The sequence below is a fragment of the Aspergillus costaricaensis genome (assembly GCF_003184835.1).
Source record: "Aspergillus costaricaensis CBS 115574 unplaced genomic scaffold BO79scaffold_4, whole genome shotgun sequence".
Classification (NCBI taxonomy): Eukaryota; Fungi; Ascomycota; class Eurotiomycetes; order Eurotiales; family Aspergillaceae; genus Aspergillus; species Aspergillus costaricensis.
The window spans coordinates 984,047-1,007,877 of record NW_020291804.1 but is presented as its reverse complement, the minus strand read 5'-3'; the positions used below and the strand labels follow the sequence as shown (position 1 = coordinate 1,007,877).

The 23,831-nt window shown below is 52.1% G+C and overlaps 10 protein-coding genes across 10 annotated transcripts; 5 read left to right on the top strand and 5 right to left on the bottom strand.

Annotated features, from left to right (window-relative positions):
- Nucleotides 1-109: 109 nt before the first annotated feature.
- On the top strand, nt 110-528 carry BO79DRAFT_138066 (Dabb family protein; the record flags this gene model as incomplete). The annotated part of the gene is made up of 2 exons (XM_025678145.1): nt 110-211; nt 316-528. 2 exons carry the CDS (start codon nt 110-112, stop codon nt 526-528), a joined length of 315 nt encoding a protein of 104 aa, XP_025543649.1.
- Nucleotides 529-696: 168 nt separating this feature from the next.
- Nucleotides 697-4,234, bottom strand: BO79DRAFT_166690 (putative GTPase activating protein (Gyp5)). Its single transcript, XM_025679333.1, has 4 exons — nt 3,751-4,234; nt 2,134-3,687; nt 1,128-2,069; nt 697-1,074 (listed from the first exon to the last, which is right to left on the bottom strand). Exons 1-4 carry the CDS (start codon nt 3,781-3,783, stop codon nt 1,012-1,014), a joined length of 2,592 nt encoding a protein of 863 aa, XP_025543648.1. The 5' UTR covers nt 3,784-4,234; the 3' UTR covers nt 697-1,011.
- Nucleotides 4,235-5,012: 778 nt separating this feature from the next.
- On the bottom strand, nt 5,013-6,484 carry BO79DRAFT_166689 (Rab geranylgeranyltransferase BET4). The gene is made up of 4 exons (XM_025679332.1): nt 6,370-6,484; nt 6,206-6,316; nt 5,560-6,148; nt 5,013-5,483 (listed from the first exon to the last, which is right to left on the bottom strand). The coding sequence occupies exons 1-4, from the start codon at nt 6,376-6,378 to the stop codon at nt 5,110-5,112; spliced, it is 1,083 nt and encodes a 360-aa protein (XP_025543647.1). The 5' UTR covers nt 6,379-6,484; the 3' UTR covers nt 5,013-5,109.
- Nucleotides 6,485-6,619: 135 nt separating this feature from the next.
- On the top strand, nt 6,620-9,707 carry BO79DRAFT_275288 (WD40 repeat domain-containing protein; the record flags this gene model as incomplete). Its single annotated transcript, XM_025687655.1, has 2 exons — nt 6,620-7,842; nt 8,071-9,707. Exons 1-2 carry the CDS (start codon nt 6,810-6,812, stop codon nt 9,705-9,707), a joined length of 2,670 nt encoding a protein of 889 aa, XP_025543646.1. The 5' UTR covers nt 6,620-6,809.
- A 524-nt stretch (nt 9,708-10,231) lies between these two features.
- BO79DRAFT_120211 (uncharacterized protein) lies at nt 10,232-10,814 on the top strand (the record flags this gene model as incomplete). Its single annotated transcript, XM_025677942.1, has 2 exons — nt 10,232-10,476; nt 10,577-10,814. Coding segments are annotated over 2 exons (483 nt in total), but the record flags the coding sequence as incomplete, so codon positions are not given.
- Nucleotides 10,815-11,172: 358 nt separating this feature from the next.
- BO79DRAFT_235377 (WD40 repeat and Utp12 domain-containing protein) lies at nt 11,173-14,246 on the bottom strand. Its single transcript, XM_025684471.1, has 2 exons — nt 13,536-14,246; nt 11,173-13,477 (listed from the first exon to the last, which is right to left on the bottom strand). Exons 1-2 carry the CDS (start codon nt 14,099-14,101, stop codon nt 11,497-11,499), a joined length of 2,547 nt encoding a protein of 848 aa, XP_025543644.1. The 5' UTR covers nt 14,102-14,246; the 3' UTR covers nt 11,173-11,496.
- Nucleotides 14,247-15,392: 1,146 nt separating this feature from the next.
- BO79DRAFT_225107 (uncharacterized protein) lies at nt 15,393-16,742 on the bottom strand (the record flags this gene model as incomplete). The annotated part of the gene is made up of 8 exons (XM_025683715.1): nt 15,393-15,419; nt 15,455-15,462; nt 15,515-15,572; nt 15,695-16,000; nt 16,040-16,088; nt 16,337-16,409; nt 16,441-16,579; nt 16,692-16,742. 8 exons carry the CDS (start codon nt 16,740-16,742, stop codon nt 15,393-15,395), a joined length of 711 nt encoding a protein of 236 aa, XP_025543643.1.
- Nucleotides 16,743-17,170: 428 nt separating this feature from the next.
- Nucleotides 17,171-19,436, top strand: BO79DRAFT_56625 (putative transcription regulator BDF1). The gene has a single exon (XM_025689430.1). The coding sequence runs from the start codon at nt 17,599-17,601 to the stop codon at nt 19,264-19,266; it is 1,668 nt and encodes a 555-aa protein (XP_025543642.1). The 5' UTR covers nt 17,171-17,598; the 3' UTR covers nt 19,267-19,436.
- A 795-nt stretch (nt 19,437-20,231) lies between these two features.
- Nucleotides 20,232-22,568, top strand: BO79DRAFT_275275 (uncharacterized protein; the record flags this gene model as incomplete). Its single annotated transcript, XM_025687654.1, has 6 exons — nt 20,232-20,375; nt 20,456-20,554; nt 20,614-21,176; nt 21,233-21,458; nt 21,779-21,979; nt 22,085-22,568. The coding sequence occupies 6 exons, from the start codon at nt 20,232-20,234 to the stop codon at nt 22,145-22,147; spliced, it is 1,296 nt and encodes a 431-aa protein (XP_025543641.1). The 3' UTR covers nt 22,148-22,568.
- A 54-nt stretch (nt 22,569-22,622) lies between these two features.
- BO79DRAFT_188427 (frataxin family protein) lies at nt 22,623-23,565 on the bottom strand. Its single transcript, XM_025680592.1, has 2 exons — nt 23,145-23,565; nt 22,623-23,051 (listed from the first exon to the last, which is right to left on the bottom strand). The coding sequence occupies exons 1-2, from the start codon at nt 23,526-23,528 to the stop codon at nt 22,776-22,778; spliced, it is 660 nt and encodes a 219-aa protein (XP_025543640.1). The 5' UTR covers nt 23,529-23,565; the 3' UTR covers nt 22,623-22,775.
- Between the last annotated feature and the right edge of the window lie 266 nt (nt 23,566-23,831).

The following is a 23,831-nucleotide window of genomic DNA, read 5'->3' as shown; positions in this document are numbered from 1 at the left end:
CAACGCCTCCTTCACATCACATACATACATACATACATTATCATAGACACTGATATAATTAATTTTCTCAGTGTTCCTCCGAAGAACCTTCACCACATTCACCCGCAAAATGGCCCCTATCGAACGCATCACCCTCTTCAAAATCCCCAATGACGCGGACCGCGATCGCGTCTTAGAGCAGTATAAGGTTTTGGCTAAGACGGCTGTTAAGGTATATCCCCTTTCCCTTTTTCATTTTCTTTTGCCTTTTATATTACTAGTATCTAGGTATGTATGTATTTTTGAGGATAGTAACTTATGGTATACTATCTACAGGACGGAAAACCCTACATCCTCAGCTCGGCCGCGGGAGCCTCCATCCCCGATGAGCGCAACCAGGGCTGGAATCTGTCTGTGAAGACGACGTTCGCGTCCCTGGAGGATATGGTCTACTATGATGAGCAGTGTGAGGCGCATAAGGCGTTGAAGGCAGTTGTGGGACCTGTTAGGACGGATAAGTTGACGACGTTTTTTGAGAGTGTGTTGTAGATATTTTAATATATCTCTCTTCCATATTTATATGATTATAATGTTATGCTTTTATGTATAGATGATGATAGGTTACTGCTGGTTTGATCATGGTATACATCTATTGGTTCGTGCTACTACTTCACATTTAGTTCTGTTCGGCACATAAAACAATAATGTCATCATGTCACAATGGTGAGAGGAAAAAGGGACTGTTCGGTATGTGTCATGAGGGAGTGCTAGCCATGTCGCTTCTGCTGCTGATAACATAAGAGTGAACAACATTGATACAATTAACAAAGATAGTTTCTTCGCCCGTGGTTGCCTCGAACATAAACATAATTACCCAACAAGGCTGTCTCCCACGCGTGCCAACCGCTTAAATGTACAGATAGTAACAGAGATGTAGTTAATCATGGTTGGAAACTGGACGAAGAAAAGCAAAGCAGCGAAGCCAGGCAACACCCGCTAAACTCAGGTTAGAATATATCTACATCCCGCTGCTCAGTTGAGAGCCTTGCGAAGATCGCTCCATTTCTGTTTCAGGTTCTCGTGTTCATCATGAATCTGGTGCAGTTTGGTCAGACATCGTTCACTAAATCGCATATTGATGGACTTACCTCAGCCCATTTCATCTTAGCCTCGACCAGCTCCTTCTCCATCTCGGCCATCTGTTCGACCATCGACCGATTCTCGTTCTGGACTTCCATGTTGCGCTTCATGATGCGGTCCATCTCAGTCCGCAGCTTCTCCTCGACTTCGGCCGGTTGTTTATCCACGACGTTCTTCAACTCGGTCACCTGCATCTTCATGGCATCGTTCATGTCCGTTAGTTCTTCGTTTTCCACCTTCAGGTGCACCAGCTCGGATGCAAGCTGCACGTGCTCCTTGTCTGATGCTTCGGCCTGCTCCTCTAGTAGTCGAATACGAGCACTCTGAGTTGCAACGGTGTGCCGAAGGTTGTCTAGCTCCTGCTCACGCTCCTTCTCGGTCCGTACCATCTCCTCCCATTCCGCCGTGTACGCGCGGATCGTCTCAGGCTCCAGAGGGATGGCGCAAGCGTCCTGGACCATGATGTCGGCGCGGTAGACTTCCTTGTCCGCGGCCCCAGAGCTTCCGAAGAAACCAGACTCCAAGAGAGATGACGCCGAGGGCTGCTTATCAATGTAAACGTCAAAGAGGCGCTCCTTCAAAAAGGTGGTTAACGGTGCCATGTCCCTCATGCCCAACAGCGTGTCTGCATTCCTGCGCATGATCGCCAGGGCAAACTTCAAGATGGTATTCTCAAGGCCTTCTTCGAAGATGAGATCGTAGACGCGAAGAACCAGCTGAAGAGGGAATCGGTAGGCGAAAAGTGTCAAGAACCACTGAGTGGCATACAACTGAGGGTGTACGCCCCGCCGCCGGAGGTGACAATAGAGAGCCGGCTCCACGTCCTCCAGCAGGCGTTCGAACAGATATAAGCTGCGATGGAGGCCTGGCATGTCATGGATGAACAGCTCCCGCAGTCCGTACTGATTCATGAGCTTCACGAGGAGCGTGAATGCTTCAGCCTCGTCCATCTAGATAAGTTTAGTATCAGCAATCATGCTATTGATGTTGTAGTAGATAGGTAGAGCTGCTCACATTGAATAGCAAGGGCATCACAATAAAGTTCATCCCCTGAGCATATCCCACGGCCTCATCATACAAGGCGTATGCCTTACAGAGCCCAAACAACCCCTCCTGGTTTCCTTGCGACACGAAGTAGCGTGAATAGCTCGTGCGAGCACCGAGGTCACGACGAATAGTCTTCTCTAGCTTCAAAAGTGCGGCTGATTCCTCTTTGGCCTTCTTTTTCCGAGCTGTTTCGTTTGCGGCCTGCTCTTTGGACAGCTTCTCGGGATCCAACTCCTGGGAAGGACTCGAACCATTGACCGAGTGGGCCACCGAGGCAGAACGCTCCGATCGAACAGATGAGCGAGATGAAGAGGCCGTTGAGTCCTTCTCTCCGTTAATGGTACCATTGGGGCTGCCCTGCTTCTCCTTGTCCGTGCCACGGGCAATGAGCTCCCGGTATACTTCCTCAAGCTCGGGGTTTCTGCTGTCGGCCAGAACCTGCCAGATCACTCCACGAATAGTTTGGGGAATGCCTCGTTTGATAGCGGCATTCAGTTCATCCGAGTTTGCCCCCTTCAACGCTTGCGCACCATTGTTGACTAGTTGCTGCCAGAGCTCCCAGTCGACCGGCGCAGACGCGTCAGTTGCAGAGGTTGAAATACCCGCAACAGTTCCCGGGGCAAGTTTAGGGTTGACGGTTGACGCTCCATTAGGCGGCGACGTCGCCCGGGGTGCGGCCGCAATGCCATTCTCCCCTTCTTCCGGTATGCTGGGCGGAGGACTTCCGGCCGTGAAACTTGCACGTCCCGACGCAACGCTAGCCTCGTCATTCTCCGACGCGAGTCCTTCCTCTCGCAACCTGAGCTGTTTGAACTGGTCCTTGAGGCTGCTGCGCCTCGGCTTTCTATGGCCTAGACCATCAACATCCTCCCCATCGTGGTGACGACCCATTTCCGGATTGCTTGCAATAGTCGATATGGATGCGGCCGTATTCCGCCGTGGTTGTGCCGGAGGCGACTTGGCGTCCTTTCCGCCCGACGAGCTTCGAGACAGCCATGCAAACGGGCTGGTAAACGATCGAGTTGGCGGAGGGGGCGGTGCAACAGGGGCTTGATTCTTTGCGGTAGAAGCGTTGGATGATCCCTGGAGGCGCGAACTGTGGGACGACGTGGAATCTCTAGAGGATAATGGAGGAGGGGTACCGGAGTTGAGCTCCTGGCTCAACGGCTGGTTTTCAGTCGATTCATCGTCCTTGTTGCTACTGGCAAGGTTCACGTCGTCGAGAGACGTTGTTGATAGCCTGTGCGCAGTCAAGAGTGGAGATTTCTGTAGTTTCTGTTTGCGAGGGGTATCCTCCGCTTCTGATTGTTTCTCCACGTCAGCATCATCTGTCTCCTCGGCCGATTCGTGGTCTTCGTGAGAAGTCGCCGGTAGCGGGGGAGCTTCCGTCAATTGAGGCGTGGCAACATTCGATCCGCTCGGGGGGCTGTCTGTCAAAGACCGTGTGGAAGAGCTTTGGGGAATGGAAACGTTCAGACTGCCGTGGGTGTTCGGGGCTTCGGGCGCATCGTCAAAGGAATCCTGGTGCGAATAAGATTATGAGTCTTTCTTCGTGATCGCCAGGTTTTGGTGAGAGAAGCTTACACCTTCGTACTCTGCGCTGTTCCTAGAAGACATATTGGGACCCGACCACCTGGGAGGGTGTCCACTATGTGAAACCAGCTGGTTTCTTCAATCCAATTTCGATCAACAAGAGAGAGGCGGCCGAGACGAAATTCGATGTGTTTGATCAAGTCCAAACAGCGATTATTCCATGATAGGGACCGAGGATGACGAAGAAAACCGGGGTGTGTCGGGCGGGAGCCACAGGCTGTAGCCGAATTGTAAATTGAGAGGGAAGGGGGAGAGGTTGGATGAAGATGGGATAATGGGAGATGGAATGGACCCAGAGCCAGCGGGTGGAATTCCGGACTTTGTACCACGGGACTGGCAGGGGGAAAGATGCCCGCAATGGATCCAGGAGGGATGGAGAGTGGATTTATGAAGATTCCCTCCTTCGTTCTTCTCCCGTTCGGCAGCAGAACAAAAAGGTCAGGCAGAGAACGATGTCAAATCACCGTTGCTGAGGAAGAATGAAAGTAAGTCAAGTAGAAAGTAGTAGTCAACGGGAGATCCCCTGGCAAAAGAAAGATGGGGGCTTGGCGAGACTCTCTAAACCCCGTGATTCGGATGCTGCCTTCCCCCTTAAACTAAACTACTTACTGTCACTACTACTAAATATACTAAATAAACATCCACTGGCAGGCGCTTCTTTAAGTCACCCACTAGTCTGCCTACACTACGACTTTAGTCCCTTAGCCAGCCGGCAATAAGGACGTATCAAGCCAGCAGTGTTGGAGCTAGTGCTGGGGGGAAAGGAGAGAAAGGAGAGAGAGAGAGGAGAGTAGGAGAGAGGCTGTTCCCTATGCATAGAAAACACCTTCACAGCCATGCTCGGTTGGAAGAGAATAAAGACGGGATGGGATGGCTGGCGGTTCGACAGGTTACTTAGACTACACTACACTACTGTACTTACGTCTGTACTCGCATCAATACTGTGGTCGGGATTTATCAACCGGCGATGCGCGGGTTCCTGCCAGGTGAACCACTAAAATGACTCCGGGGCTGCATTAAGTGCCCATTCTCCCGCCCGAGGGAGGCCAGCATTGAGCATTCCCGTGGACACTTGTTATTCTGAAACTCACCAACAAAAATCCATCGCGGTGGTTGGTCCCACTATGGAGCAAGTGCTGCAGCTGCTGCCCATCATCTTTCTTCCTGTCCTAGGTCCGCCCCCTCTCCCATCATTGCATAAGAGGGGGAGAAAAAAAAAGCAAGGAAAAGTAAGTTGAAGATCGGAAAATCTTCTTGTCAACAAAGCAAAAAAATTATTCCCCCCGCAGATGGCGTCTATAGATTACTATACATATCGCATCGGCAAGGGATGAGCTGACCATGACCGGCTCAGCGGCTGAGGGAGTGTTCAAAATCCAGCCACCGTTGGAGTCGCAGCGGGTCCAGCTTCTTCAATTCCGACAGCCAATCCTGCACCTTCTTTTTCTCCTCTCCACTGGGCGCTCTTCCCTCCACCTTCCACGCCAACATCGTACAATCAATCAATGCTTGGTAAATATACTTGCAATCCTCAGCCCCATCCAACATATCTTGGATCTCGTCGATTTCCTGTCGGAGATAGTCTAGGCGTTCGGCATCGCTCAAATGCGGTGCCAGCGTCTGGTTCGCCACAGATGGATCAAAGACGCACATTAGGTTCTGATGATAGAACCATAATGACTGGTCATACGGGTCACACAAGGCACGATGGATCAAGTCCAATTCTTCCAGTATGATATGTCAACACACATACTTGTACGCTGTCTCCAGGCCACGCAAATGACAAAGGGGATGACGTACCATTGTCAAGCATCGCTTTTCGCTCCGCTTCACTAGCGGATTTCTCGTTCAACATGCGCTGGATGAGTTTCGTACGATAATGCCAGGCCGAGAAGTTGGAGAGGTTAGCGCCAATCATCTTCTTAGCATATTCGTACTCTGTCTGGGTCATCTGTTGCCCTTCCTGCTCCTCCGATTTGAGCTCTCGCAGCGTCTCTACGACAAAGCGTCTGTAACCCCAACCGTGGAAGTTTCTGCTGTCGAGAGTAAGCATCTTCCCTACCAGCCCCAGTTCCTCCTGCCAGAATTTTTGCGCAGCAGGTACTGGAAGCAGACGCTTGGCTTCATCCAACAGCCAAGTACGGTAGTTCCATATCCAGTAGCATTTGGGAAAGCTACGTAGGAGGGGGACCGTGAATAGTAGGTCATTCTTGATTAGTGTCGCAATCTGCTCAGCAGTTGCTTCGTTTGAGTCGGCTGAAGCTGCTCGTGAAAATTCATTGCGCAACACCTGGCGCCGATAGTTCCAAACGGTATAGTACTCCGGGTTGCTGGTCAGTAGTTCGGCTATTTTCTCTAGAGTCTCTGGCGTATATTGTTGTTCCGCGATCTATTCAATCTCTATCAGCTAGCGCTGGTGATAGCTTGCTTCTTGCATATGGTCTACCTTTTCGCGGACCGACTGATCAAGTTGGCGGTATTTCTCGATTTTCTGAAGCTCTTTCTGCCGACCTTCTTCGGTCTGCTCGCCTTGGAGCGAGTAGCGGGGAATACCATGCTGCCCGGCGGTTAGCGAAGGGTGTGTGGTGCCTTAGGGAAAGGTGTCATTACGGCTGCCATGCCGAAGGATGCTTCTCTCTAAATATGCGCGCGTAATGAGGTGGACAGTGGACAATGTATAGTGGGCGGAATTGGCAGAGTCAGGAGAGGAGGCCGCGCTTTATCGATAAGAATACTTGGAGTCGATGCGGTTGCCTGAATGGGCGATGCCGCAGCCACCTTCCTGATCCAGTTCCAGTCACGTGTCATGTATACATCGACCGGTCTTCACGAGGTTGTCCATCACACAACTCTTTAATATCTTGTTTTTAGGGATTTATCTGCCATGCCATCGGCTATAGCTATATTTGTACAGCATGGCACTCTGTCGATAAGGTCTCTTCATTCGTTCATTCTTTCCACAACACACGCAACTTTTATTCTGGCATACACATAACGCATTTGAGCATCGAGATACCGAGTTGTAACTGGGTCCGGGATCCAGTAGGGCAATGAATCATTCTACAATCCACTCAAGGGGAAGCTCTATCTTAGCAGATGAGAAGGATGATTTTCCAGAGCCGCTACCCTTTGATTCAACGGCCCGGAAACGCAACGCTGTGACATCCACTTCTCCTAATGCTCACACTCCGCCGCAACTAGCGCCTATCACTCATTCTAAACTTAACTTAAACACTCCTTTAACAAGAAAGTCAAAGGGCAAGAGCAAGTCTATTGAGGAACGCTCCCATTCTCCGCGCAGGGTAGCTAGAAGTTTTGAATCTCGCAGTGATGTTACTCACACTTCGACAAAGAAACACCGCAGCCTCAGGCCTCCAGGGCCAGTCAGGAAAGGCCACAATAAAATCAGGAAGCCTATCGCTCTTGACACGCTTGAAATTGATCGGAAAGGTCCCACGCTGCCAGACAGGTTCATTCCCAGACGAGAGAATAGCATTACTCCATCAACACCCTTCCGGGTAGGGAAGAGCGCCCGAGAACTTTCTCCGGAGGAGAGGCTTCTACGACAACGTTTACCAAAAGAGGACCCTTTCCTGCCAACTCGCTCTGGAAGACCTATCAGCACACCAAGGATACCATCTGACCGTATTTGCAGTACTCACTATGGCCCTCATCTCGTCATTGACCCGGCCGTTCCGAGTAATGATTTTGCCCGTGGGTCCAGGGACTTTTCTAGACAAGTCAGCAATGGGGCTGTCTGGAACGTGGGAGGAACATCAGCTGCACTAGGTCGACGATCTATGGCGACTCCTAATGGCTCGGGTGGGCAGATTGCCAGTGGAACGACTGCCCCGATGTTTGCTGCCAGATTCCTGCCCCATGTTGCGTCGACAGAGGAGCGTGAGAAACACAAGTCCAGAGTGGCTCTTGCCTTGGATATTGACCCAGCAAGGAGACTCCTGAAGAACTGCAAGCCTTGGCCTTTGCTTGAGACCTTACCTAGCCCGTCATCTCCAGACTTTGAGAAATATTGTCCGTTTGTTTGGAAGGATAATGCCTGGAGGCGGGCAGAAAAGTACCAGTGTAAGTGACTGCTTTTGGTTATAAAACATGACTGTGGCAACTGTGATCATCCGTTTCTTTGATATGCATGTGAGAGGCTCTTTGCCTTCAACCCAGAAAATCTATGATAGCATGTCTTTGCCACTTAATTCATCCTTTATTCAGTAAGGCCGCCGTCTAGCAGCATTCTCCTTTCTCGTCATATTGGCTAGCAGTATACACCAACTAACTTTCGGACTTAACTCATAGGGATTGTTGCAAAGGAGGGTGAAAGGGTGGTCCCGAACCGCCCTTTTCGCATCCTGGATGCTCCTCTCCTCCGAGACGATTTTTATTGTTCGACATTAGCATACTCTACCACGTCCGGCATACTTGCTGTCGGCCTCGGCCATCGAGTGTACCTATGGTCTGAGCATCTGGGGGTGCAGCATCCGCCACTCAGTGATCAACACCCCTCAAATTATGTGACATCACTTGCATTCTCCTCGGAGAACGGTGGAAAAAGCATTTTAGCCGTTGGGAGACAGTCGGGTATGTTATCTCTTTGGAGTACATTCGATTCTGATGTCCGGTTCGAGATAAGCCACCCAGATTCCATTACTTGTCTGGCATTTCGGCCAACAAAATCCCGGCGGTTATCCGAGAGACTCCGTCACCTCGAAGTCGACGTTGAGGAACTCGCTGTAGGTGATGATCTTGGGAACATCTGGTACTACTCTGTAGAATGGCCTGATAGTGAAGAATGGGATGAATACGACTTCAATGGATCCATGACTCTGATTGCTAAAGTTTCAGCGCACACGCAGCAGATCTGCGGCATCACTTGGTCCCCGGAAGGCTCCTATCTTGCAACGGGAGGGAATGACAACTGCTGCTTGCTCTTCGACCTCCATGATATTCTTCCTCCACGGGAGCACAAGCCTTCGTCTCAGGGTCGCACACCACATCAGTCGCGTCAGTCGGAAGGCACAGAGTGTACAGGCACGTTTACTTGCTTTGCTGCGAGTGCTAGCAAGCGGCTTTTTCGAAGGCGCAGTCTTATTAGTCACCTCCTTCCGCCCTGGGCCTTTTCCAGCGCAAAACCACTGTATACTTCTCTCCTCAATCATACTGGGTCGTTGATCTCCGGCGGTGATCGAACCGTCCTGGTGCCGTCTAACCGCCACAGACATCGGCTGGTGCATGGCGCCGCAGTCAAGGCTATCGCGTTTGCCCCTTGGCAACCGTCTCTTTTGGCTACTGGGGGCGGGTCAAACGACCGAGCCATTCATTTCTACCATGCCCCGACAGGCGCCTGTCTGGCCACGATCAACGTGTATGCCCAGGTGACCAGCTTGATTTGGAGTCGTACCCGACGGGAAATTGTTGCTACATTCGGATTCGCACAGCCCGAACATCCGTTCCGCATCGCAGTGTTCGCCTGGCCGAGCTGTGAGCAGATCGCTGCGATACCTTGGGGGCCGCATGGAAGTAGTTGGGACAGCCCTGAAAGCGACATGATTGATTGTGGGCGTGCACTCTGCGCTGTGAGTTATCCCGGCCGTCCCCGCGACTGCGAAGGCCACAGACCGGATCAGGAAAGCCGTTCCGCTACATCGATGGTGATGCACGACCGGCTAGCTGAACCAAGTCGGAGCGAGCCCAGCCGACGGAGCACGGTTCGGGAAGTTGTACGACCTCGCGCCAAAGAGGGGGGTCTCTGGTGTTCGCGCACGGTGCAAGAAGGCTGTATCATCGTGGCTTCCAGCGACCAAAGTGTCAAATTTCATGAAGTATGGAGCGGTCCCAAGCGAGGCGCGGCAGTTGTGGCCGGACCTCTCGGAGGCAGTGGTATTCTCGAGGGGCTCGAGGGACTGGAGGTTCTCGGGGACGAAATCATCCGTTAATGAACATTACAGGCTTGCATATATCATTATGATTATCGATTAGAAAGGGCTTGGCTATCACTATTACCCGAGGGGGCAGGTGTACCTAGATACTTAGTTGCATTGTTAGATTGCGGCAATAGACCGTCGCTGGTCGAGTGAACCTAGAAAACTGGACCGGTGCGCAGATCATTCTTGATTCGGGGTTCGTGCATTCTATAGCGCCTCTTAATTGACTCAAGCTACGATCGTCAAATCGTGCTCAAAGCTGAAGAAGTTCCCACATCCGAAGAGTTGAACTGGGCTGCAGATAAATATTGAACAATAAACAATGCGCTCTGCTCCCTTCCCAGCATACCAACCATTTCTCCCTCCCAAAATAACTATTCTACCCAGTACTCCTGCATATAAAACCAATTAATTACCCCGTCAACAACTATATCCCATCCAATAAACCATAAACCATAAAAACATCATCCACCATGCCTCTCCTGCACACCCTCCTAACCACCTTCCTGGCTGCTGCTGCTGCTGCTGCATCCACCACCACCGCCCTCGCAGCATCAACCACCACCACCTTCCCCAGCACCCTCAACATCACCACCCTCACCGCACACAACAACCAATCCGTCCTCGAATGCTGGGCCCTCGACCCAGGCTACTCCACCTCCGCCCAAGCCGGTGTCTCCGGCACCGCCATGCTCAATCTCGGCTCCGTCACCAACAACGCAACTAACCTCCTCATCCCCGGTGAATATGATGGTGGCCGCCATAATGCGCCCACGAACCAGTATGCATACCTCGGCCCCCTCAACCCATATCTTCTAGAAAACAAATATATACATAAATCCATATATGCTAATAAATAAACTAAAAAAAAATATATATAGATGGGTCATCTTCCTCTCCGGCGTGGCGCACATTACTCTCCCGAACTCAACAGATGATGCATGGATAGTCGGGGGTAAGAACGGGGCGATTTTGGCACTTGATACCGCGGAGGTTAGTGCTTTGGGACATTATACTACTTATCCGACGGAGGAGAGTACCGTGGCGTTGGAGGTCGCGTTGAGGGAGATTCCTGGGCATAGGGTTTTGCATTCGGGGGCTTGTGGGGTGGGGGAGTTGTTGTGATTTTTTTTTAATGGGTTTTATTTCATGGGTAGATAGATGGTATGTATGTTTGTGGTCGGTTGCCAGTGTAGGATAATTAGTTGTGGGGATGGGGTGGTGGTTATGGTGATTGTACATACTAGTAGTGGTTGCTGAGTTAGGTAGTAGTAGCTCTCGGTAATTATATACAATTGAAGGTACTACTTAGTACTAATAATAACTCTCATACGGTGTTACTAATCTCATGCACCCCTAGGCTTGCTGATTAGTATGAAGGGTTGTACTAGGTGTAATCGAGTTTATATATTGTTTGCTACTAGCAGTTAAATGCACTACATCAGTGGAATCAAATGAATCATACTTAATATATATTCATAGTACTCCGCTCCTAAGCCCCTCCCCTTCCAAAGTCTAGCAATGATGCATGTTATAATGAAACAAGAAGATGATAAGATAAATATAACCAAACAAAACGTAGACAAAATATGAAAAATCCTTTGGGCCTTGTTCCTTGTCCTTTCTCTGACTTTTGGTGGGAGGATAGTAGTGGTAGTGGTAGTGGTTGTGGTAAAAAGAAATAGTAGTATAAATCAAGACCATCATCCGGGGACACACAGTGCTGATGAACAGGGTATAAGATCTACAGGGGAGGTCGAAGAATTCGGGTTCTCATCAATCAATCAAACGACGATTGCATCTATTTTCTGCCCTTGTTCTTCCCCTTTCCTCGGCCTCCGCCGCTCAGTCGGGCCTTCTTGGACGGTGGCGGCTTCGAGGTCGACAGTGTTTGCTCGTCCTCCGACTCGTCTTCCGTGTCCGCAATAAAGTCTACCATCGATCCGACACTCTCTGCGTCCTCGTCGTCCTCGTCTTCATCTTCCTCTAGGGACTCCTCGGCATCAGAAGATCCGGCGGACTCTTCCGCCTCCACGTCAAGGATGTTCTCGTCCTCTTCTTCTTCCTCTTCGCTGCCCTCGTCTTCCTCGTCCTCCGACTCGTCGCCGGTCTGGACGCCGTTCATCATAGACTCCTCTTCGTCGAAGGCCTGGTCGCGTATCGACTTCCGCGGGGTGGCCATGTTCTTGGCGTCGACGTCGCTGTCCTCGTCATCGTCCTCTTCCTGACCCTCCACGTAGATAATGTTTTCTTCATCTTCGCTCTCCATGGCCTCTTCACCGCTACGGATCGACCGACGCAGGCCAAGCTGTGCGTCCAACATGTCCAGCTTGCCCTTGAGCAGAAGCAGAGAAGGAAGGCTGGAGGAGCGCTGCTCCATGACCTTGAAGAGGGTGGACATCCGCTTCAGAAGGTCGGGCTTGCCGGCGAGAGCTCCGCCGTGGGCGACACAAGTCCATTGCACCCACACGAGTAGGTGGCCATAGCGACCCGGCCGAGTGGAGAGGCGCTCTGCGAGTTTTTGAAGTAGGGTCGCTGCGAGAGAGGAATCGAGACGCTGGATAGTGGTGCGGATGATGGACAGTTCGCCAGTGTGGAAGCAGGACTCGAGCATGGCGTTGTCGTTGGTTTTAAGGGACTGGGTGAGAACGGTGGAAAGGGACACGCCCGTGGGAATCTGCTGCACGGCTGCGCTGGGCTTGCCTGGAACAAGCGATCCCATATGAACGTCGTCCTCAAGCTCAGCCTCCACGTCGACCTCCTGGTTAGCGCGCATGAGCTCTCCGAAAGAAGGCTCGCCTGTCTCGTCTTCATCCTCCTCCTCGGAGCCAGATTCCTGGGCATTGCCCATCTCGACATCGCTGTCCGCGTCAGACTTCTTCTGCAACTGCTTGGAATCGGTCTTTTGCTTGGGTTCCGCCTCCTCGTCGTCCGACTCCTCGTCACTGCCAGCTACAGACGCAGCATCCTTAGAATCTTGCATCTCGATATCGTCTTCAATAACATTTCCCTGTTCCACAACTGCCTTGGACTCGTCGACTTGGTTCTCGTTAGCGGCTCTCGTTCCGTTCGTCGTGACCGATCCCAGAACCGAACCAGACTTGGACTTGGCGATATGCTTGGTGCCTGTGAAAAGCAAGTCGTCCGTCTCTTCGTTGAGCCACTTGATCCGCTCGAAAACCGGAACCACGCCGCCCTCGGCCCAAGCAACAACCAAGTCCGGACCTTCGAACGAAGCGGCCACCATGGAAACCAAAGCATTGGATGTTGCGGACACGGTCACCTTGATCTGAGAATCAGCTCTCCGGATGGCCTGCTTCGATCTGGCTTTGAGGCTAGCGGCGCCCTTAGCAGTGGACTGATCGTTCGGCAGCACGAATGGCCGAGTGAAGAGTTCGATGGTGCCATCCTCGGTGACCGCAGCGATGACCTGCTTCTCTGCCGGCAGAGTAGAACCCTTCCGTTCCGCACCGGTGTACAGAGACACTGATGATACACCATTCTCAGCCACGAGGTTCAGGGCAAGCTTTCTTCTCTCAACATCGAAAACAGTGATGTAACGGTCGCCATCGGCAGCGAGGAAGAGTCCAGAGCCGGCAGAATCCGTAGAAGAAGGAATGATGTTCTTGATCGGGTTCCGCATCGCGTCGAAGGTGACTGGGGCTTCATCTTTTTCTACGCTAACGACGTACGGGGTCTGAGAGGCGCAGATGACAGGTGGGTTCGAGGGAAGCGGGCGCGCCAGTGTGCTGAGGGCCGATGTGCTGGGAATATGAATTGTCCTAGATAACAGTTAGGTATAAGGCCGGGCTGTACCAAAGTTGCTGGGGAAAGAGCTACCTGGTCGTCTTCCCGGTGAACAGATCCCACTGCACAAGCTTATTATCACCGCCGATACTCCAACCCTCCTGTCCAGGTCGGCTGGAGGTAAACTTGAAGTCTCTGATACCTTTCTCATGTCCGTTTGCAAGCGTTCCAACGATCTTGTCCTCCACGGGCGAGTACATGCGGATTTCGGAGGCACTGGTACCAATGGCAACCACTACGTCTCCCTGGTCGAACCCGTTGCCATTGACGTCGGAAGGTCTCTTTCTCTTCTTCTTGGACTGCTGATCGCGATCTTTCTTGGTGCTGGAGTAGTAACCCCAGTCTAGGGAAGTGACCGTCTCCTTAGGACCCAAGACATGCTCGCATTGTAACCGTCCGGTGTTCGTATCGTGGATGCGGAGATGCTGAGCATCGAGGCCTTGGATGACTGATGCAAAAAGCGCCAATTGGTATTCCGAAGGGGCAAACGAAGCCTTCAGTATCGAAGACTTATTCCCGGTATATGTGAGGCCGGATGCCGCGGGCGACGCAGCGGAGGAAGTTTTCGTCGCGGGCGGGCGAGACGCTTTCTTGCCCATTTTGAACTGGCTCGCTGTATAGGCGGATGGGAGCAGATGCAAGAGAACGTGTCGCAAAGCAAGCACGCAAAGGTAACAGAAATCCTAGACCCGCTGCGGATAAGGAGCAGAACCTCTTGTGCTGAAAGCCAGTTGAGCTGCAAACCGTCGGCGTCGCTGGGCCGTTGATGCTGGAGGAGGAAAAAAAAGTTCTGTAGAGATGCGCTTGGCCCGTTGCGGTCTAGTCGCCTGTGAACCTTAGTTCCGCTCCGGGCGTCTTATCTAATCCTCCGCGCGGGTTGCAGCGCATACTAGTTAATAACTAAGCAGCCAGCGGCTCTCTCCTCTCCAAGAGCACAGAACTCTCTCCTCTTCCTTCGACGTCGATCCAACAGCGCCCTCTCTAGTCTCTCAATGCGACGATTCTCCTCACCTGCCTGTCTGTCTGACTGACTTGTTCTCCTCTGCTCACTTACTTATACTTCACATGAATCAATGTCCCCTGCAGAGTGCTTCGAGTCCATTTGCTATAATGGTTCTGTTCACCATAAGATTCACAGACGCCCGCTGGGCAATATTCAGAATGCTTGACCCCGCGTCGTCTTCTACAGCCAACTAACCACTGCTACAAAGTTTCTCCTGATTCCCACACTCACTCGCTCACATACAGCTTCTTTGGGTGGTGACAATGGGTTTGTCAAGCTTTTCTTTTCGCACCAGTTTCTCTTTCACATGATCACACTCGCAACTATAATTTCATTCTTTGATGACTCTTTCCATGGATCCATCTAGCTTATCCCTCACAGAGGGGGGTGGCACTCGGGTGCACTGGACCTTGTTAACTATACGAAGAATGACTCACACTTCATCTGGACATATCTTGCTACCTATGCAGGTATCCACGTCTTGATCCACAAAAAGTTAGGGGCTCTGGCTGAGACAAGACATATCGGAGATGATGGAGCACACATGGGGTAGTTTCTGATCGAGACCAACAGAACAAGGAGTGGCAGCAGGCGCCACCGTTACTCTACGGCTGCCTAGACGAGTCATCCAGTCAACCCAGCAATATTGTGAGCAAGGTAACTCATCAAACACCAGTTGGAATTGCCGCAGCCACAGCAGCCGCCACTTTTACAGCTCTTATACGTGATACCTTTCACCGGTATGCGGGCCAGCTCTCGAAATGGTGTTGTCATTCGGAATCGGAATCGGAGCTTTGGCCCGGAGTGGTTGGTTACATCAGCAGGCACACCCAGCCTAGTCCGGATCCGATGCAAGGGAGGGTTCAGGGCCTAACCCTGGGGTTTCATCAGGTCTGGTGACCTCCACAGCCTGGCTCGGCGTCCAGCTCAACAGGCTTCACCCCGATACATGATGCACTTCTTATACCGCTTGAATGCCTGACAGATTTTTGGGTATGTCATATCTGACCTGACTCACCTTCAGTATCATCACGATGCATCTCGTCGATAAAATGGGATGATGGGGGCTCTGTGCCGATCGTTATTCCCCCAAGGTTTGGGAGGTGTGGAATGCCTGGTTACATTTTCACCTGATGTTGTTGTCTTCACCACCACCTGAAGACTTTTTTTTTTTTTTTTTTGCTCACACCTCTCTTGTTGTTTTCGATGTTTCCGACAAAGGGAACTTTTGGTACCCGGAACCTGGGTCCACCGTCCAGGGTTGGTTACAACCAATAACAACTCGTATCTCGTAGAACGCGTCATCCATGGACCAATCAGCGGCTGCGGAATGGCTTGAACTAGAATAATTGGGACTAGCGTGGCCGATGGAGTTAGCGGCAGAGGACGGACGGGCGCAACGCGACCGTTCGTACTTAAGGATTCTAGCACCCCCTCCGACTTTCTCAGTCTCTGTTTCTGGAGCTGAGCTGAGAGCTGCTGCGCGCCGGTCACGCTTTCCTTATTACCCTGCCATTCACGCCCGCCCCCCGACCGCCCTTTGTGTCCTCGGCTGCCCCTGGACTGCGCTCCATCTCTCCTTCCTTCATAAACACGCTATTCACGCGTCATTCGCGTCGCGCGCTTGCTCGATCCCAGCCACAGCTACTGCAGCTGCTTATTTGGGTTCCATTTTTTATTTTTGGCCCGCCCCTTTCCCCTTTTTTTTTCTTCTAATATTATTAGCAACGACTCCATCGCGTTGCCGACAACACGGACTTTACTTCACTGTACCTTCCTCATCGCTTCTCCCACAGCCCCCCTTTCAGTTCTTACTTCCAGGCATCAACACCTGGTTCTGGCCTCAGGCAGCAATCGCGGCTTGGCACGTGCAGATTGTGGATTGACGAACATTTGAGCTCCAACTGACATTCTCCTTATCTCGTCTTCTCTCACCTGCAACTTTCCCCCTAGTCCCTTTCTTTTCATTGAATTCCGTCTGTTTCCATCTTCGGTCTGGCGACCCTTTTGCCTCCCGCTTAGTCACCGGTACTTGCCGCACCACGTGACTGCAGGCTATCTTCCGCCCGCCGCCCTCTTGGCAATATAAATATTCCTCCTTCCTGTCGCATTCTCCACCCCCCTCCGGCCCGCGCTAATCTTCCATCCTTTCCTGTATCTCTTGCAACTTCCGTGGCGTCGCATACCATCTGTGGCCCGCGCAAGACACCCGTCTGCCCTTGTGTGTCTTCTGTCATCTAATCAGCTGTTGTCGCTCGCCGATTACCGAAAATCCATACATTAGTCTGTGTTAGCGCAGAGAGAGTACCTATTCAGTTGATTTGTGTTACTGCCGCTCCCTAAACTTTCCGATTCCAGTGACCAGCTCCTGCGACCAGAATCGCTGCCTGTTAGATTCTTTTGTACCCCCGGTCCCGTCGGAGGACATAATCGAAAATTCAGCGACCTCAAATGGCGACGCCGCCTCCCGAGGCTCCCTCTGCGATCAAAGAGGAGAAGCCTCAATTGCCGCCGTCGCCCAATGGAGTTTCACCTGCTGATACTGGTCGCACAGGGTATGCTCCGTTATTTTCGCGTTCTGTGTCTACGATGTCTGTTTACTAATGTCCTCGCAGAGTCCAAGATGCTGTAGCCAACGCCAAATCAGACGCGCCCGTCAACGGTGCAGAGAAGCCGACAGAGGAGACCAAGCCTGCCAAGGCAAACGGATCGACTGCTGAGTCTACCTCCAACACAAACGGCGTAGCCGCGACCGCCTCTCCGCCCAAGAGTCCATCCTTGCCGACCGCAGATACTTCCGCACAACCAGCCGTCGCGTCCGAAGAAGCCAAACCTTCAAATGTGGATTCCGCTGCGACTGGGGAGAAGAAGGAAACCGCTAGTGAAAAGACGTCTGCGGCTGCACAGGCAAGTGGCGACGGTGCGGGTGGCGCCGAGTCTAAAGATACACAGGCGCTTCAGGATGCATCAAAGCCATCAACTGATGCGCCGTCCGACGCCAAAGTGGAGAGCACTGCCCAGCCATCACAAGATTCTGCCGCTGTGAAAACCGAGCTGCCCCACCATCCTTCGAACGCGAAGCCTGAGAGCGCAATGCAGACCGACGCTGCTAGTACGGCGCCGTCGGTGCCGCCACTGCAGAGCGTGGATCAAGAGATGCGTGACGCGCCGGATGTTCCAGCCTCCCCGACCAAGGTTTCGAGGGAGCGCGAGCGTGATCCTAGCGACGAGCCTGCCGCCAAGCGTACCAAGATCGGAGGGGAAGGTGCGGCGTCAGCCGAGTTCAAGGTGCCTGATTTGCCTACACCTAGCGAGGCGCGCTCGGAACGGGCTACAAATGGAGAAGCAACCATGACTAAGGTTCAGCACAAGTTCCTCTCCAAGTCCATCCAGAGCTTGAAGCGGATGCACGATTCCCGCTTCTACAGAGAGCCCGTGGATCCCATCAAGTTGAATGTCCCCCATTACCCGCAATTTATTAAACGGCCCATGGACCTTGGAACCATTGAGAAGAAGTTGAAAAACAACAATTATCGGACTGCACAGGCCGTTATTGATGATTTCAACCTTATGGTGCAGAATGCGCTGACATTCAACGGTCCCGACCACCTTGTCGCCCAAGAGGGGCAGAAGCTCAAGATCACCTTCGATAAGCAGATGGCCAATCTACCACGAGCCGATGAGGTGGAGGAGAAGAAGCCGAAGAAGTCTGTTGCTAAGCCCTCGACAACAGTCCGTCGAGATCACCGCCCCGCTCCCAGTCCTAGCACGGCACGCGCCACGGGTGCTTCTCCCCAGGCGACGACGTTTGCTTTGGGTCCGGAAGGCCTTCCTTTGATCCGCCGCGATTCTGCTAATGCTGACGGGCGTCCGAAGCGTTCTATCCATCCTCCGAAGCGCGATCTCCCGTACTCCACGAAGCCGAAGAAGAAGAAGTACCAGTGGGAGCTGAGATTCTGCCAGGAGGTGCTGGACGAGCTGCACAAGCCGAAGCACTACACCTACGCGATGCCTTTCTACCACCCCGTTGATCCTGTTGCGCTCAACATTCCTACGTATCACAGTATCATTAAGAAGCCCATGGATTTCTCTACTGTGCAGAGCAAACTCAGGGCCGGCCAGTATGAGAATGCCAAGGAGTTCGAGCTAGATATGCGCCTTATCTTGAAGAACTGTTTTAAGTTCAACATCCCGGGCGACCCGACCTACATGGCGGGCCAGCGGCTCGAGGAAGAATTCAACAAGAAGTGGGCTCAGAAGACACGTTATCTGGAGCAGCATGAGCCGCATGTTGAGCATCACAGCGCAGAGTCTTCCGAAGAAGAGAGTGAGGAGGACGCCGAAGAGAGCGACTACGATGCTGAGAAGCTCAGCCTGCTGCAGAAGCAGATGGAAGAGATGACCCGCCAGATCGAAGCTATTACGAAGAAAAAGAAGACCCCGCCGGGAAGCAAAAAGCTCGGAAAGACCAAGCCGTCGAAGAAGGAGAGTAAGAAGCCTAGCACTATGGGGCTCGCTAAGAAGGAGAGCAAGAAGAGCACCACCAAGGTTTCAGCCAAACCGGAGAAACAACACTGGGTCACCTACCACGAGAAGCAGATCATTTCCAACGGGATCAGTAGCCTTCCTGACAAGAAGATGCAGGAGGCGCTCAAGATCATCCAGACTAATGTCCCTGCCCTCAAGGTAAGTTATTTGCTTAATGTGATCTTACTTTCTATGCGAGGCCTAACACGTTCTACAGGGTACCCAAGAGGCTGAAATCGAGCTCGACATTGATGAGCTTCCTAACGACGTTCTCCTTATGCTACTTCGGTTTGTCAAGAAGAACGCGCCGCATGTGGTAGAGGAGGATCCTGCCTCTGCGGCAGCGGCGAACGCGGCCGCCCCGAAGCCGAAGAAGAACAAGCCCATGAGCAAGTACGAGCAAGAAGCTCAGATCAACATGCTCGAAAGCAACTTGTCTCGGTTCCAAGGTGGTGGCGGAGGCCGTTCTCCAGACCCTATGCCCTCGGTCGAAGCCAACGAGAGCAGCGACGACTCTGAAGATGATTCGGAGGAGAGCGAGGAGGAGTAAATGATTGCTGCCTCTGGCAAGCTATGTTGTTCTTCTGTTTGCTGGGCCTGTGCCTCATGACTTCAGTAGTTAATTCCCACTGCGTGTTACGCCATGGTCTTTTTCTTCCACCCACTAATGAGCTTTGTTTATCTTCTATCACTCTACTTCTGTTCCTAGCGATTGTGTTTTCATCTCATTTTCTTTTTTTATTTTCCATGTTGGAGGACAGTGCGATCGGTGTTGAGCCGTGCACTTGTACATAGGGTGCTATTTGGGGGAGATTTGGAGGATGTTTGACGACCAGCAGCGCAACCGGATGATCCCTTTGATGAGGTTGCGTGGATCTCCTATGAGAGCTGAGGGACGTCGAGTTCATCAGCAACGAGGGTGAGGTCGGATGCGGAGAGAAGCATGCTGGAAAGGCTAGGTGCGTGTATGATTACGAAAGGAATGTGAAAACGGAAGCGAAAATTCAGCTTTGTATTATGATATGAAAATTATTCATTCTGGTTCTTGTAGAGTGTAGACCATGCTCTATCGACATGTTATGGACTGTAGATCGCCAGGTCACGGGGATGAGGCGGTGGCCGCCCGATTGCTCGCCGCCTGTTGGTAGATGATGCACTTCCACCTGCGACAGCTTTACGCGCAGCCCCTGCCATAAAACATGATCCCGCCATGCGATCCGGTCATTCTTGACAACAACCCTCAATTTAAGAGACTTTATACCCACCTGACGACGACTCTCTCGAACCCCGATGGCTCCACTCGCGCCCAGGATGCGCAACCCGCTCGACAGGCTGTTGTAGAAGTGCGTCTCACCTCATGATCGCAACACCAGGTCGCGCTATCCACTTCTGAATGGTTCTCTGACCCTGGAATACCCTATAGGAAGTAAAAGCCTGCCGGATACGAGACGCGAAAAAGCAAATCAAGAAGCAAGCATTGCGACGGCTGGCATTCGACCCAGACAGCGGAGTACCCGACGATGTTAGCAACACCAACCCCCTCAAGGGAGATGAATCAGGCTAACAATTGTTTCATTCAAGTGCCGAGACCCCATCGCCATCATAACCCTCTACCTCGAATCCTCCCCCGAGTTACTTCAGCTTGACGACGACCCCAACGATGCAGCAACAGACGCGCAATTACTCCTCGCGCCCGACATCGACGAATTCTACTCCAACCTCCCTCTCCTAGCCACTCCGCTATCTAATGTCCTCTCCACAACACTCAACGACCTCCGCACAATAGCCAACGCAGGATCATCCGACTCCGCAGGCCCCGGATCTACATCAACACCCAATGAACCGCCCCGAACAACCCGCGCACGCAATCGGCAGGCTATGCTTAGGTCCGTCGCGCAGGTGCCGCTCGCCTCACAGCTCGAGGACCGGATTCGCGCTTTGCGTAAAATACAGTTGACGGAAATTCCGGCGGCTCGGACCCGGATGGCTGCGACGGCGGCGGAGGTGCTCGCGACACGGGCGGCCGTGCTGGAGCGCACGGTGATGCTCTTAGAGAGAGCGAAACATGGGGCGATGGCTCGGGCGGCGAAGGCGAAGGCGGATCATTTGCTGGCGGTGGCGCAGGGAATAGAGGGGAAGCTTAAGTATGTCTACATTGGAATGAGGTGGGAGAACAGGGGCTAATATGATATGACCGCAGTCTTACGAAACTGGATATACTCGCGACGATACATACACCGGAGGTGGTGGATGCGCTGCAACGGTATTATCAGCACCTCCAGAATACGAGGGAACGGCTAGAGGAGCGACGTGCTACGGCTTTGGAGGAGTTGAAGGTCTACGAAAATAATATTGATGGAGCCGTGCGCGGACCGATGAAGGAGCTTGCGCAACAGTATGGGTCGTTGATACAGGAGGTAGAGGATGTGAGGATGGAGATTGAGCGATTGCATGTATAGACTTGATTTATGATAGATACCCTGACACGAACATACGCCAATAAAAACATAATAACATTACCCTTATACCTTAACTGGTACTACTACTCGGTATACAGCTAAATAACGAACCAATCACCAACCCCGCAATCACCTGACCCCTCCCGCCAAAAGTTTTCTTTTTTGCCATCCAGTCACTGATAACGATAGTAGCCCACTTTAATTCTTATACTCAGGAACCACCCCGACTTTCTATTTCTATTTCCCCCAAGAAACCAAGCAAAACCCCATAAAATAAAAGGGATAAGAAAGAAATGGCCGACGACTCCATCTCCATCTACGACGAGATCGAAATTGAAGACATGACCTTCGACCCGGTTCTCCAGATCTACCACTACCCGTGTCCCTGTGGCGACCGCTTCGAAATCGCCATCGATGATCTCCGTGACGGCGAGGATATTGGTGTTTGTCCCAGTTGTAGTTTGATGATTAGGGTGATTTTTGATGCGGTAATTTCCCCCTCTTTCTTTCTTTCCCCTTTCCGTCTTGTTTCTTGAGAATTCGCTATGTATAATTGGGAACTGTTATGCTGATGATGCGGGGTTTGCGTCTAGGCCGATCTTCCCAAGGACGGTGATGATAAGAACGGGTCGGCGGCGGTTGCTGTTCAGGCTTAAATGTTGGGAGTTATCGCTTAGGGTTAAGCCGATTAAGTTGATTTGGTATTGGGATTCTCTACATTGGGTTGGATTGGATTGGATTGCTCGCGGACGATTGCTTTCCGATACCTCGAACAAACGACGAGTGTGCTTTGCGACAAAGTGTTCACTGCGAGATGAGTGTGTCGAATACGAGGGCGTCTCTCGATGGTGATATCGGTGGGTGATGTCATGGCTTCAGCAGCAGCAGCAGCAGCAGCAGCCAATCGACATACGATATGCAGCTTGCTGCGCTCGAGGGCGAGCGCAGGCGCAGAGCCGATGCCGCGCCGGTATAACACGGGCGCATGCGACGCAAGATGTCTATACCTGCGATAGATGCGCAGGTTGAATGAGTCAACGATGGAAGTATGGATTAAGATACCACTTCGATATATACGATGTTATCTGCGCACAAGTACTCTACGCAACGAGTACCGCGCCGAACTGTATTATCTACTACCAGGCACTACAACACTAGATAACTAGCAGTCACTCACACACATCAATCCATATCCTACACTGTCTCTCAACCGCCCGCCCGTAGACATAAAGCCAACCACCTCCCGGTGCGGAGAAAGGAAGAAGCAGCAGCAGCAGCAGCAGCCTACTCCAGAACCTCACTGTACACATCCTTCGGCAAGTTGAGAGTCAACTCATGGTTCAACAAATCGGTGAGATTCGACCCATCGCGGAGGTAGATCCACTGCCCATTAATAAACGGCCTGGACTCCTGCTTCTCATGCATTTGATCACCCTCCACCACCCAATCGTACCGCTTGGGACCGGAAATCGGCGAGCTCAACCAAATCTGCTTGTTGGGGGGCTGCTTGTTCAGCACGTAGGTGCCTACCCCGGGGACGCTGATGTTCATGACGCCGGCCTGTAATTCGTCACCCATCATTGTCAGTTGAAATGTTTTCTTCTCTTCGGTAACGTCACTCGGGGGTATCATGGGAACTGAGGAAGGACGAACACTGTACTCAGCCTCGATATCCGATCCCTCCTCCTGGACCTTCTCGATCTCATATTGCAGCACATCCAAGTAGTGTTCCGCGTGGTCGTGGTACTGCGCGTCCGTCAACGGGGAAGGCTCGGTGACATGGGTGGCTGCGCCGGCGACATTGCTGGATTCAGGGTGCGGAGCTGGAGGGTCTGCAGAATCGGGGAAGATGCCTTTACGGGGAGCTGAGGTGGCGTGGAAGCATCGACGGGGGAGCTGGGGTTGGGGTTGAGGTTGGAGCTGGAATGGTGTTGCTGTTGCGAAGCGGGCACCGACGCGGAGGGAGGGACGGGCGACAGTTGCAGCGGCCGGGGAGAGAATTGCTCGGGGGAGACGGGAGTACATGGTTGGATTCATTGTGCTGGACTGATTGAAGTTGTGGTGGTGGTGGGAGAAGAAAGGGAAAAGAGGAAGAAGAAGAAGAAGAAGAACAAGAACAAGAGAGGAAGAAGTGATGGCATCACATCATCGAGTGCGGAGCGGAGCGGGCTGTCATTGGCTGTGGAGAGAGCTATACCTTTTAGTCTGTCAGCTTCATCATCATCAAGATTCCTTCTTACTTCTTACATCCACTCTCTCCATTGCTTACTATCTCCTCCATTTTATGTGAGTCATTCGGACTTATCTTTGAGTATTTCTCCTCAATGCGCCCCTGCAGGT